This window comes from Ranitomeya imitator, chromosome 4, assembly GCF_032444005.1.
Source record: "Ranitomeya imitator isolate aRanImi1 chromosome 4, aRanImi1.pri, whole genome shotgun sequence".
Taxonomy (NCBI): domain Eukaryota; kingdom Metazoa; phylum Chordata; class Amphibia; order Anura; family Dendrobatidae; genus Ranitomeya; species Ranitomeya imitator.
In genome coordinates, this window is record NC_091285.1 from 15099489 (window position 1) to 15113754 (window position 14266).

General features: G+C 46.4%; 1 protein-coding gene across 2 annotated transcripts in view; it reads right to left on the reverse strand.

Annotated features, from left to right (window-relative positions):
- LOC138675151 (aldo-keto reductase family 1 member C1-like) overlaps positions 1-11983 on the reverse strand; it is a 36765-nt gene extending 24782 nt beyond the window's left edge. Inside the window, exons 1-6 of one of the 2 annotated variants that reach the window (XM_069763159.1) lie at positions 11797-11983; positions 11449-11622; positions 11246-11362; positions 11077-11154; positions 10838-10960; positions 10409-10518 (exon numbers count right to left, since the gene is read on the reverse strand). In XM_069763159.1, the coding sequence (XP_069619260.1) occupies positions 10409-10518; positions 10838-10960; positions 11077-11154; positions 11246-11362; positions 11449-11622; positions 11797-11880 (686 nt within the window). In that variant the 5' untranslated portion in view covers positions 11881-11983. The remainder of the gene's footprint in view (positions 1-10408; positions 10519-10837; positions 10961-11076; positions 11155-11245; positions 11363-11448; positions 11623-11796) is intronic. The other variant, XM_069763158.1, reaches the window with a different exon arrangement.
- Positions 11984-14266: the final 2283 nt, after the last annotated feature.

Consider the following 14266-nt stretch of genomic DNA (forward strand, 5'->3'; position numbering starts at 1 on the left):
CCGGTCTAACAACTCATCCACACGCGGCATGGGATACGCATCCATCACCGTTTTCTCATTGAGCTTACAATAGTCTACACAAAACCGTGTAGTCCCATCCTTCTTGGGCACTAACACTTCGGGGGATGCCCAGGGACTATCTGATTCCTCAATGACCCCTAAACGCAACATCTCTTGTATCTCTTGTCGCATTCCTTCTCGTACAGACTCAGGGATGCGGAAGGGGGGTTGTCTCAGGGGGGTATGATCCTGGATCTCCACCTTGTGCTGTGCCAGGCGAGTGTACCCTGGTCTCCCCGAAAACATGCTCTGTCGCTGCCTCAACAACGCCTTCGCCTGCTGTCTCTCCCGGGGACCTAGGTCTTCACCCAAGTGTACCTGGTCCTATGTTTTAGACTGAGTCCTTTCCCCTAAGAGATCAGGCAAGGGAAGTCCGGCTAAATCCTCTGCTTCAGGTGCACAGATGGCCACTACCTCTTCAGGGCGCTCCCGGTAGAGCTTCAGCATATTCACGTGAAACATGCGGATAACCCTGGGGCCGTCACAATCAGTGACATTATACTGTAGGTGGTTCGGCTATTTTCCCCACTACCTGGTAGGGCCCCTGCCATACAGCTTGGAACTTGTTCTGCCTAGTGGGCTCTAACACCAGGACCTTCTGTCCTATTTCCAAGGTGCGTTCTCTGGCCCTCTGATCGTACCGTACACGCTGGCGCCGCTGGGCCACCTGCATGTTCCCACATACAGCCTGGGTCAGCTCCTGTAGGCGGTCCCGAAATTCCAGCACATAGGGTACAATAGGTACCCCTTCTATGATGCCCACCCCTTCCCAGTGTTCTAGCACTAAGTCTAGTGGTCCCTTTACCCGCCTCCCTTATACCAGTTCGAACAGGGAGAACCCCGTGGATTCTTGGGGCACCTCCCGATAGGCAAACAGGAGGTGTGGCAAGAATTTCTCCCAGTCCCTGTAGGTCCTGGTAAATGTCCCGATGAGTTGTTTTAACGTCCCTTTAAAGCGTTCACACAACCCATTGGTTTGCGGGTGGTACGAGGCGCTTCTAATGGATTTTACGCCGCACAGCTTCCACAGTTGGTTGGTCACCTCTGCTGTAAACTGGGTACCCTGGTCCGAGATAATCTCATGGGGAAATCCAACCCGTGAGAAAACCTGGAGCACGGCAGCCACCACCGTCTCTGTCAGTATGTTAGGTAACGCAACCGCCTCTGGATACCGTGTGGCATAATCTACCACTGTCAATATATACCTTTTCCCTGACAGACTGGGTTTGGCTAACGGCCCTATCAGATTGACCGCTACCTGGCTAAATGGTTCCTCCACAATGGGGAGGGGGCGTAATTTGGCCTTGCATCGGTCTCCCCTCTTGCCAATGCGCTGACAACTGTCACAGGTCTGGCAGTACTGACGAACATCATAGGTTACCCCCGGCCAAAAGAAGTTTTGCGTCAGACGATGCCTGGTGCGACTGACGCCGAAGTGCCCGGCCAAGGGTATGTCATGAGAGATTCGCAGTAACTCCTGCCTATACTTCTTGGGAACTACCAGCTGTCGTTTTATAGTGGGGCTCGTCCCTGTGTGATGCTGCTCTGTGGTCCGGTAGAGGAGTCCCTGCTTCCATACAAACTGTTCCCCTTCCAGTACCCCTCTCCCCTCCGGCTTCACTTGATGAAGGGCACACTGCCGCTCAAAGTCCTGCAGAAAGCCATCAATGTCTTCCTCTGCCTCCCCCAACTGTCGGAAAGCATTATACTGGATCTTTTTGTAGCTTACTGTTGAAGGTACCTGGGCGGAGGCCAGAGCTGCCCCTGCTCGCTGACTCTCCATCTTGGCCAGCTCCACTTTGGTCCGCTCTGCCAACACCATCTTGGCTAGCTCTATCCTGGTCCGCTCGGCCATCTTTTCTTTCAGATCAGTACGCACATCAGCAATCACTGTTGTGTTGTGCAGTGCATCACTGAGGTTACTAAAGTTCAAAGTCTTACTTTATGGCAATTGCTGCGTGAGAAAATTTCTCATACAGCAATGCCATAAGTGAGGCTAGGGACTTTTTTTTTTACAGCGACGGAGGAATACCTTCCTCCCGTCATTGTGTTTCTGGGGCCCCTGGAAAGCGGTTGCAACAGCTGTTGCTGCTGCTCTCCATGGGAGATCGTCGTGGGACACTCATGGATTTCTGCGGACAGGGAGTATATTGGTTGTTTGTTTTTTTCACCTTTTTTACAGATGACACTGGCTTTGGGGATCAAAATGACAAGTAATGGTGAGTATATACTGTATGTTTAATGTACTGTATGTCATGTATGTAATCTATGAATGTACTGTATGGAGCATGTATGGAGTATTTTTTTTTTTCATTCAACACATTAGCCGGATGATGGGACTACTACTGTCCCATCATTGGCTAATGTGTCAATCACTGTCAGTGTAGTAGGCATCGTCCGATGGGACTTGTAGTCCCATCGGACGATGCCCACACTGAGACACCCCGTACAGAGACACGCCGCACGCTGCAGAGACCCCGCATAGACCCCCGCACACCCCGCAGAGACCCCTGCACACCCCGCAGAGGCCCCGCCCGCCACTCAGAGACCCCGCCCGCCGCAGAGACACCGCCTGCCCCGCAGAGACCCCTGCCCACCCCGCAGAGACCCCCGCACTCCCCGGAGAGACCCCCGCACGCCCCGCAGAGACCCCCGCTGCCCGCATGGACCGCAGAGACCCCACCCGCCGCACAGACACCCCACACGCCCCACAGAGACTCCCGCACACCCCACAGAGACCCCCGCACGCCGCACAGAGACACCCCACACGCCCCACAGAGACCCCCGCACGCCCCACAGAGACCCCCACACGCCGCACAGAGACACCCCGCACGCCGCACAGACCCAAGAGAACCCCGGTAGACAGGTACACATCCCTGGCAGGCCCGCACAGACCCCGCCCGCACAGACACTCACAGTGTCTGCCCACGCACCGCCCACACTCTTCCCCCCTCCGGAACAGGATGTTTAACCCCTTAGCGACCGCCGATACGCCTTTTAACGGCGGCCGCTAAGGGTACTTAAACCACAGCGCCGTTAATTAACGGCGCTGTGGAAAAAGTGTATAGCGCCCCCCAGAGTCGGATTTTCTTTGGGGTCTCGGCTGCCGGGGGTAGCCGAGACCCCAGAGAACATGATTCGGGGGGTTTTGTACCCACCCCGCATTTGCGATCGCCGGTAATTAACCGTTTACCGGCGATCGCAAAAAAAAAACCGCGATCTCTTTTTAATTTCTGTGTCCTCCGATGTGATCGCACATCGGAGGACAGAGAAAGGGGGTCCCAGATAGCCCCCTCATACTTACCTATCTCCCCCGGTGCTCCTCGTGTCTCCCGGTGCGCAGTTCGCCCGCAGGCCGGCCCCGCGAGAATCTTTGGGGTCTCGGCTGCCGGGGGTAGCCGAGGCCCCAAAGAGCATGATCGGGGTCGGTAAAACCGACCCCCTGTTTTGCGATCGCTGGTAATTAACTGTTTACCGGCGACCGCAAAAAAAAAAAAAGAAAAGTAAAGTGTAATTCTCTGTCCTCTGATGTGATCGCACATCAGAGGACAGAGAAGTAGGGGGATTCGGGGACCCTATCATACTCACCTGTGTCCCTGGATCCTCCTACTGCTCCTCCTGGCCGCCGGCAAAAGAAAATGGCGGGTGCATGCGCAGTGCGCCCGCCATCTGTCTCCATCTGCTGGCCGGCAGGAGAACAGCAGTTGGGGCTAAAATTAGGGTTAGGGGTAGGGTTAGGGGTAGGGTTAGGGGTAGGGTTAGGGGTAGGGTTAGTGGTAGGGGTAGGGTTAGGGGTAGAGTTAGGGTTAGGTGTAGGGTTAGGGGTAAGGTTAGGGGTAGGGGTAGGGGTAGGGTTAGGGGTAGGGTTAGGGGTAGGGTTAGGGGTAAGGTTAGGGGTAGGGTTAGGGCTAGGGTTGGGACTAAATTTAGGGTTAGGGTTGGGGCTAAATTTAGGGTTAGGGTTGGGGCTAAATTTAGGGTTAGGCTTCTTTCACACTTACGTCGGTACAGGGCCGTCGCAATGCGTCGGCCCGACATACCGACGCACGTTGTGAAAATTGTGCACAACGTGGGCAGCGGCTGTAGTTTTTCAACGCATCCGCTGCCCAATCTATGTCCTGGGGAGGAGGGGGCGGAGTTACGGCCACGCATGTGCGGTCAGAAATGGCGGATGCGACGTACAAAAAAAACGTTTCATTGAACGTTTTTTTGTGCCCACGGTCCGCCAAAACACAACTGATCCAGTGCACGACGGACGCGACGTGTGGCCATCCGTCACGATCCGTCGGCAATACAAGTCTATGGGCAAAAAACGCATCCTGCGGGCACATTTGCAGGATCCGTTTCTTGTCCAAAACGACGGATTGCGACGGATGCCAAACGACGCAAGTGTGAAAGTAGCCTTAGGGCTAGGGTTAGGGTTGGGGCTAAAGTTAGGGCTAGGGTTGAGGCTAAAGTTAGGGTTAGAGTTGGGATTATGGTTAGGGTTTGGATTAGGGTTGTTATTAGGGTTAGGGTTGGCATTAGGGTTACGCTTGGGATTAGGGTTAGGTTTGGGATTAGGGTTAAGGTTAGGGTTGTGATTAGGGGTGTATTGGGATTAGGGTTAGGTTTGAGGTTAGGGTTGAGATTAGGATTAGGGGTGTGTTGGATTTAGGGTTTTGATTAGGGTTATGGTTAGGGTTGACATTAGAGTTGTTTTGGGGTAAGGGTTGTGATTATGGTTAGGGTTAGTGATTAGGATTATGGATCAGGTTGGGATTAGGGTTAGGGGTGTGTTGGGGTTAGGGTTGGAGCTAGAATTGGGGGGTTTCCACTGTTTAGGTACATCAGGGGGTCTCCAAACACGACAGCCAATTTTGCGCTCAAAAAGTCAAATGGTGCTCCCTCCTTTCTGAGCTCTGCCGTGCGCCCAAACAGTGGGTTGCCCCCACATATGGGGCATCAGCGTACTCAGGATCAATTGGACAACAACTTCTGGGGTCCAATTTCTCTTGTTACCCTTGTGAAAATAAAAACTTGGGGGCTACAAAATCTTTTTTTGTGGAAAAATATATATATATATATTTTTTATGACTCTGCATTATAAACTTCTGTGAAGCACTTGGGCATTCAAAATTCTCACCACACATCTATATAAGTTCCTTGGGGGGTCTAGTTTCCAAAACGGGGTCACTTGTGGGGGTTACTACTGTTTAGGTACATCAGGGGCTCTGCAAACGCAACATAACGCCCACAGACCATTCTATCTAAGTCTGCATTCCAAAACGGCGCTCCTTCCCTTCCGAGCTCTGCCGTGCGCCCAAACAGTGGTTTACCCCCACATATGGGGCATCAGCATACTCAGGATAAATTGGACAACAATTTTAGTGGTCCAATTTCTCCTGTTACCCTTGTGAAAATAAAAACTTGGGGGCTACAATATCTTTTTTGTGAAAAAAAAAATATTTTTTATTTTCACGACTCTTCATTCTAAACTTTTGTGAAGCACTTGGGCATTCAAAGTTCTCACCACACATCTAGATAAGTTCCTTGGGGGGTCTAGTTTCCAAAATGGGGTCACTTGTGGAGGGTTTCTACTGGTTAGGTACATCAGGGGCTCTGCAAACGCAACATAATGCCCGCAGACCATTCTATCAAAGTCTGCATTCCAAAACGGCGCTCCTTCCTTCCGAGCTCTGCCGTGCGCCCAAACAGTGGTTTACCCCCACATATGGGGTACCAGCATACTCAGGACAAATTGGACAACAACTTTTGGGGTCCAATTTCTCTTGTTACCCTTGTGAAAATAAAAACTTGGGGGCTAAAAAATCTTTTTTGTGGAAAAAAAAAATATTTTTTATTTTCACGACTCTGCATTATAAACTTCTGTGAAGCACTTGGGCATTCAAGGTTCTCACCACACATCTAGATAAGTTCCATGGGGGGTCTAGTTTCCAAAATGGGGTCACTTGTGGGGGATTTCTACTGTTTAGGCACATTAGGGGCTCTCCAAACGCGACATGGCGTCCGATCTCAATTCCAGCCAATTCTACATTGAAAAAGTAGAACGGCACTCTTTCTCTTCCAAGCTCTGCGGTGCGCCCAAACAGTGGTTTACCCCCACATATTGGGTATCAACGTACTCAGGAGAAATTGCACAACAACTTTAGTGGTCTAATTTCTCCTGTTACCCTTGTGAAAATAAAAATTTGTGGGCAAAAAGATCATTTTTGTAGAAAAAATGCGATTTTTTTTTTTCACGGCTCTACATTATAAACTTCTGTGAAGCACATGGGGGCTCAAAGTGCTCACCACACATCTAGATATGTTCCTTAAGGGGTCTAGTTTCCAAAATGGGGTCACTTGTGGGGGGTTTCCACTGTTTAGGCACATCAGGGGCTCTCCAAACGCGACATGGCGTCCAATCTCAATTCCAGCCAATTCTACATTGAAAAAGTAAAACGGCGCTCCTTCACTTCCAAGCTCTGCGATGCGCCCAAACAGTGGTTTACCCTCACATATGGGGTATCGACGTATTCAGGAGAAATCGCACAACAACTTTTGTGGTCTAATTTCTCCTGTTACCCTTGTGAAAATGAGAATTTGTGGGCGAAAAGATCATTTTTGTGTAAGCAAAAGCGATTTTTTTATTTTCACGGCTCTACGTTATAAACTTCTGTGAAGCACTTGGGGGTTCAAAGTGCTCACCACACATCTAGATAAGTTCCTTAAGGGGTCTAGTTTCCAAAATGGTGTCACTTGTTTGGAGTTTCCACTGTTTAGGCACATCAAGGGCTCTCTAAACGTGACATGGCGTCCGATCTCAATTCCAGCCAATTCTGCATTGAAAAAGTCAAACGGCGCTCCTTCACTTCTAAGTTCTGCGATGCGCCCAAAAAGTGGTTTACCCCCACATATGGGGTATTGGCGTATTCAGGAGAAATTGCATAACAAAATTTATGGTTACATTTCTGTTTTTACACTTGTGAAAATAAAAAAAATGGTTCTGAATTAAGATGTTTGCAAAAAAAAGTTAAATGTTCATTTTTTCCTTCCACATTGTTTCAGTTCCTGTGAAGCACGTAAAGGGTTAATAAACTTCTTGAATGTGGTTTTGAGAACCTTGAGGGGTGTAGTTTTTAGAATGGTGTCACACTTCATTATTTTCTATCATATAGACCCCTCAAAATTACTTCAAATGTGATGTGGTCCCTAAAAAAAAATGGTGTTGTTAAAATGAGAAATTGCTGGTCAACTTTTAACCCTTATAACTCCCTAACAAAAAAAAATTTTGTTTCCAAAATTGTGCTGATGTAAAGTAGACATGTGGGAAATGTTATTTATTAACTATTTTTCGTGACATATCTCTCTGATTTAAGGGCATAAAAATACAAAATTTGGAAATTACAAAATTTTAAAAATTTTCGCCATATTTCCGTTTTTTTCATAAATAATCGCAAGTAATATCGAAGAAGTGTTACCACTAACATGAAGTACAATATGTCACGAAAAAACAATCTCAGAATCAGCGGGATCCGTTGAAGCGTTCCAGAGTTATAACCTCATAAAGTGACAGTGGTCAGAATTGCAAAAATTGGCTCGGTCATTAAGTACCAAATTGGCTCTGTCACTAAGGGGTTAAGGACAGAAAGGGCTTATTTACATTCCGATATTTGTGTCCCATTGACTTGCATCGGTATCGGGTATCGGTATCGGCGTTATCCAATATTTTTTGGATATCGGCCGATCCAATCCGATACCGATACTTCTGGGTATCGGAAAGTATCGCTCAACACTAATTCTTGTACGTAGGGGCAGTATTATAGTAGTTATATTCTTGTACATCGGGGGCAGTATTATAGTAGTTATATTCTTGTACATAGGGGCAGTATTATAGTAGTTATATTCTTGTATATAGGGAGCAGTATTATAGCAGTTATATTCTTGTACATAGGAGCGGTATTATAGTAGTTATATTCTTGTACATAGGAGCAGTATTATAGTAGTTATATTCTTGTACATAGGGGCAGTATTATAGTAGTTATATTCTTGTACATATGGAGCAGTATTATAGCAGTTATATTCTTGTACATAGGAGCGGTATTATAGTAGTTATATTCTTGTACATAGGAGCAGTATTATAGTAGTTATATTCTTGTACATAGGGGCAGTATTATAGCAGTTATATTCTTGTATATAGGGGACGTATTATAGTAGTTATATTCTTGTACATATGGAGCAGTATTATAGTAGTTATATTCTTGTACATAGGGGCAGTATTATAGTAGTTATATTCTTGTACATAGGGGCAGTATTATAGTAGTTATTATTATTATTATTATTTATTGTTATAGCGCCATTTATTCCATGGCGCTTTACATGTGAGGAGGGGTATACATAATGAAAACAAGTACAATAATCTTAAACAATACAAGTCATAACTGGTACAGGAGGAGAGAGGACCCTGCCCGCGAAGGCTCACAATCTACAAGGGATGGGTGAGAATACAGTAGGTGAGGGTAGAGATGGTCATGCAGCGGTTTGGTCGATCGGTGGTAGCTGCAGGTTGTAGGCTTGTCTGAAGAGGTGGGTCTCCAGGTTCTTTTTGAAGGTTTCGATGGTAGGCGAGAGTCTGATGTGTTGTGGTAGAGGGTTCCAGAGTAGGGGTGATACGCGGGAGAAATCTTGTATACGATTGTGGGCAGAGGAGATAAGAGGGGAGTAGAGAAGGAGATCTTGTGAGGATCGGAGGTTGCGAGTAGGTAAGTACCGGGAGACGAGGTCACAGATGTATGGAGGAGACAGGTTGTGGATGGCTTTGTATGTCATGGTTAGGGTTTTGTAGTGGAGTCTCTGGGCAATGGGGAGCCAGTGAAGGGATTGACAGAGGGGAGAGGCCGGGGAATAGCAGGGGGACAGGTGGATTAGTCGGGCAGCGAGTGTTAGAGGGGAGGCCACAGAGCAGGAGGTTGCAGTAGTCGAGGCGGGAGATGATGAGGGCATGGACTAGGGTTTTTGCAGATTCATGGATGAGGAATGAACGGATTCGTGAAATATTTTTGAGTTGAAGTCGGCAGGAAGTGGAAAGGGTTTGGATATGTGGTTTGAAGGAGAGATCAGCGTCAAGGATTACCCCGAGGCAGCGAGCTTGTGGGACTGGGGAGAGTGGGCAGCCATTTACTGTAATGGATAGGTTCGTTGGGGGGGGTCGGGGGAGATGGGGGAAAGATGATGAATTCTGTTTTGTCCATGTTAAGTTTCAGAAATCTAGCGGAGAAGAAGGATGAAATAGTGGACAGACATTGAGGGATTCTGGTTAGTAGGGAGGTGATATCTGGTCCAGTGATATCTGTGTGTCATCAGCATAGAGGTGATACTGAAAGCCGTGAGATTCTATGAGCTGTCCCAGGCCAAAGGTGTAAATGGAGAAGAGCAGGGGCCCAAGGACTGAACCTTGTGGGACTCCGACAGATAGAGGGCGAGGTGAGGAGGTGGTGTGTGAATGGGAGACACAGAATGTCCGGTCTGTTAGGTATGATGAGATCCAGGATAGGGCCAAGTCTGCGATGCCAAGGGATGAGAGGGTTTGTAATAATAGGGAATGGTCCACTGTGTCAAAGGCAGTGTAGTTATACTCTTGTACATAGGAGCAGTATTATAGTAGTTATATTCCTATACATAGGGGCAGTATTATAGTAGTTATATTCCTATACATAGGAGCAGTATTATAGTAGTTATATTCCTATACATAGGGGCAGTATTATAGTAGTTATATTCTTGCATATAGGGGTATTATTATAGTAGTTATATTTTTGTACATAGGAGCAGTATTATAGTAGTTATATTTTTGCATATAGGGGTATTATTATAGTAGTTATATTTTTGTACATAGGAGCAGTATTATAGTAGTTATATTCTTGAACATGGGGGCAGTATTATAATAGTTATATTCTTGCACATAGAGGCAGTATTATAGTAGTTATATTCTTGTACATAGGGACAGCATTATAGTAGTGATATTCTTATATATAGGAGCAGTATTATAGTAGTGATATTCTTATATATAGGAGCAGTATTATAGTAGTTATATTCTTATATATAGGAGCAGTATTATGGTAGTTATATTCTTATATATAGGAGCAGTATTATAGTAGTTATATTCTTATATATAGGAGCAGTATTATAGTAGTTATATTCTTGTACATAGAGACTGTATTATGGTAGTTATATTCTTGTACATAGAGACTGTATTATAGCAGTTATATTCTTGTACATAGGGGCAGTATTATTGCAATAATATTATTATATCTGCCTTTTTTCTTGGACCTCATCATCACATATAATAATACAATGTTCTTGTTCTTACCAGCCCTCTCTTCTGCCGGACCCCAGTACACTGTATCCCACCAGCACGATATCACGAGATTTGCAGAACGCCAGTAATTTGCTCTGATTGAGGAATATGTGACATTCCACCTGTGCAGAGATATAATGGCTCATTACTATATATAATAGTGTGGATAAGATGCAATAATTTAAAGAATATTTCACTCTAAACAACATGTTGATGGTAAAATATTACAACTTGGCTGTTTGTTTTTTTTACAAACAGCGCCACAACTGTCTATGGGTTATATCTGGTATTGCAGCTCCAATTATGTGGAAGGAGCTATACTGCAATACCACACACAACCTGTAGGTAAGAATGTCTGTGTTTCTTTTTTTAAATTACGAGTTTTTGTAGTTTTTTAGGATATTTATGTGCAATTGATCCTTACTGGTCGGTGATATGTACCTGGTTGCACACTGGTTTGTACTTCAGTCCTGGCATGTTGAGAATCAGCTCCAGTTGCCGGCGGTTAAAATTGGAGACTCCGATGGATCGGACGAGGCCGGCGTCTCTGCACGCTTCCATAGTCTAGAGGTTATGGTAAGATAATTAGAGAGATGTTCCATCCGAAAATGAGAATCTTACCCCGTATGGAGGAGAAGTTATTCTCCCCACAGTCACCCATAATCTTTTGTATATTTTACCTTCCATGTTTCTCGGATATCTGTGTTATGAAAAACCAATTTCCCATTTTCATCTGTGGGATGGGGATCATCTCCGGGCTGGAGGGGAAGAAAAAAAGAGTTCACATATAATGTCTTCTGCTCTGATCTGATTGGGAGCTGAGGCCAATCCACACATATATCAACAAACCTTGAACTCCACAGGGGTGTGGATCAGGAAGAGATCCATGTAATCCAGCTGCAGATCCTTCAGAGATTTCTCCAGCCCCAGTCGGACCCTCTCAGGAGTGTGGTTATTGCCAGAAAGCTGCAGAATAAATTAAAAACCTGTAACAGCTCGTAATCGCCACCTAGTGGCCATGTTAAAGTGAAAAGAATATTTTGATTGGTCACCTTCCCAGTATAAAAAATGTCTTCTCTCTTCACAGTCCCATCCGCAATCTTTGATCTAATGGCTTGGCCGATCTGGACCTCATTCCCGTATATAAGGGCGCCATCGATGTGGCGGTATCCAGCGTCAATGGCGACCTTGGTGCTCTCCCCGGCCTGTTCCAAGGTGTACTTAGCCTAATAAAATGCAATTTTGATAAATCTCATTGTTCCCCTGTGGGGCAAATGAAACATGGGGTGATGGCGCCGTGTCTCAAATGGGGGAACATTGCGGTGGCGAGAGACCAGCAGTAATGCCGCTTTGCTTTGGATTCAGTGGAGCAGCCGCTGCTTTATATCTGATGCACTCACCGTGTCCACCCCAGTGCCAAATCCGATCACCGGCATTTTATTCCCATCGTTCAGCACCACGTAGGAGTCGGGTTTCTGAGCCATGGTGTAATGTGTCCCAGTGTCTCGCAGTGCACAAGGTGCTGCCTGTATTTTATCTAGTCCTTCCCCAACCGTACAGCCCGTCCTATAGGTTAGTAATGGCGGACGCCTATTTGGCAGGGATTCTGCAGCGTCATTAGTTAGTAGCTACATAAATATATGTGATGGGAAAAATGAAGGGAGATGTCACGGGGAAACTGCAGAAGGATGTGTGTTCCTGATTGTTTTATAAGAAGCAAATAAGAAAAAATAAACAGAAAACATAAAGCATGAGAGAATAAGAAAAAACAAACATAAAGCATGAAAGAATCTGCCCTTAAAGGGGAGAAGTTCACTCCTGATCCAACATAAGCACCGAACTGGAACAGCATGATCCAGAATGTCAATGAGACCGGATCACCAACCAGGATCTCAAGTGTCAGTCATAAAGGATAAACTTTAATGATCCCGAGTGTCAATCGCAACAAATCATCATCCAAAAATTCTGAGTGTCGATCATAGTAACCATGATCAAGACTGTCGACCAGACTGATTCAAAATTTGTAATCCATAGTGTGAGAATAGACAGGATCAACATTCAATCAGACTGGATCAAACATCTTCAGTGGGTACAGAAAGTATTCAGACCCTGTTAGGTGTCAAGTTCCCACCTCTGTTCAGGGGGAATCTCAAACATCTCCACTGTGGTCTCCCATTCTTCTCCAGCTGCAGTGGAGCCTGCTCAGCAGAGACGTCGGTCCCAGCGTCTGACTCAGGCTGATACTGGGCGACTGGTTGCTACTGTTCTTCCAGGCTCTGCCTTTGTAGCCAGCGCTGATCAGCAGCAAGCAGATCTTTCTGGGACTAAGTCCTGCTTTTCCCATACTGGGCATGCCCATGGGGCGACCTCCCATTGGAGGTCGAGGGTCACATGCGCAGGTCCTGAAGCGGTTCCTGTTGGACCACTAGGAAGGTCCTTGAGTGCTAAAACTATAAAAGGCTAGTATCAAACCTATATTATGAGCTCAGCGCCAGTGTGATCATGGTTGTATGTGGTCAGGGTTTGGCTGAAATAAGCCCCTAGAATACAGGCACCTCTGGTGAGGAGTTTTGTGTATGTATATGCAGGGCTGGCGTATAGCCATTAAAATTCCAGCTCCACCGGAGAGGAGTTGCTCGTGTGCTATTCTGACTGCATGACCACTGTTGGCTCTATTAGGTAGCTGTGATCTCCTGTGAGGTTAACAGGGCACAGCGTTCTCTTTTCATAGTGAATCTGTGAAGTAACAGAGTTCGCTTATACCGCCATATAGTACCGCCAGTTACTAGCAGCAGGTTTCTCTCCTGCACAGTGGACCCAGGGTTGCGAACTCACCTACTGTCTATATATATATATATATTCAGTGTGTTCCACCAATCCTAATAGACCCCTTTAAATTTTTCACTCTTAGTTTCATTGCAGCCATTTGGTAAATTCAAAAAAGTCCATTTTTTTTCACATTAATGTAAAATCCGCACCCCATCTTGACTGAAAAAAAAACAGAAATGTAGACATTTTTGGAAATTTAATTAAAATTAAAAACTGAAATATCACATGGTCATAAGTAGTGTTGAGCGATACCTTCCGATACCCAGAAGTATCGGTATCATATTGGATCGGCCGATATCCAAAAAATATTGGATATCGCCGATACCGATACCCGATACCAATGCAAGTCAATGGGACACAAATATTGGAATGTAAATAAGCCCTTTCTGTCCTTAAACATCCTGTTCCGGAGGGGGGAAGAGTGTGGGCGGACACTGAGTGTCTGTGCGGGCGGGGTCTGTGCGGGCCTGCCAGGGATGTGTACCTGCCTACCGGGGCTCTCTGGGGTCTGTACGGCGTGCGGGGTGTCTCTGTGCAGCGTGCAGGGGTCTCTGCAGGGCATGCTGGGGTCTCTGCGGGGCGTGAGGGGTGTCTGTGTGGCGGGCGGGGTCTCTGTTATGAACAGGTGATTCAGAACCACAATGGACCTAGTGGTTAAGAGCACACAAAGTGACCTGATAGTTACTAACATAGGACGAGCTCTGAGACGTGGGAACTCTGCTGACCGCAATCCCTAATCCTATCATACCACACTAGAGGTAGCCGTGGAGCGCTCCTGACCAGACCTAGGCGCCTCGGGCACAGCCTGAGAAACTAGCTAGCCCTGAAGATAGAAAAATAAGCCTACCTTGCCTCAGAGAAATTCCCCAAAGGAAAAGGCAGCCCCCCACATATAATGACTGTGAGTAAAGATGAAAATACAAACACAGAGATGAAATAGATTTTAGCAAAGTGAGGCCCGACTTACTGAATAGACCGAGGATAGGAAAGATAGCTTTGCGGTCAGCACAAAAACCTACAAACAACCACGCAGAGGGGGCA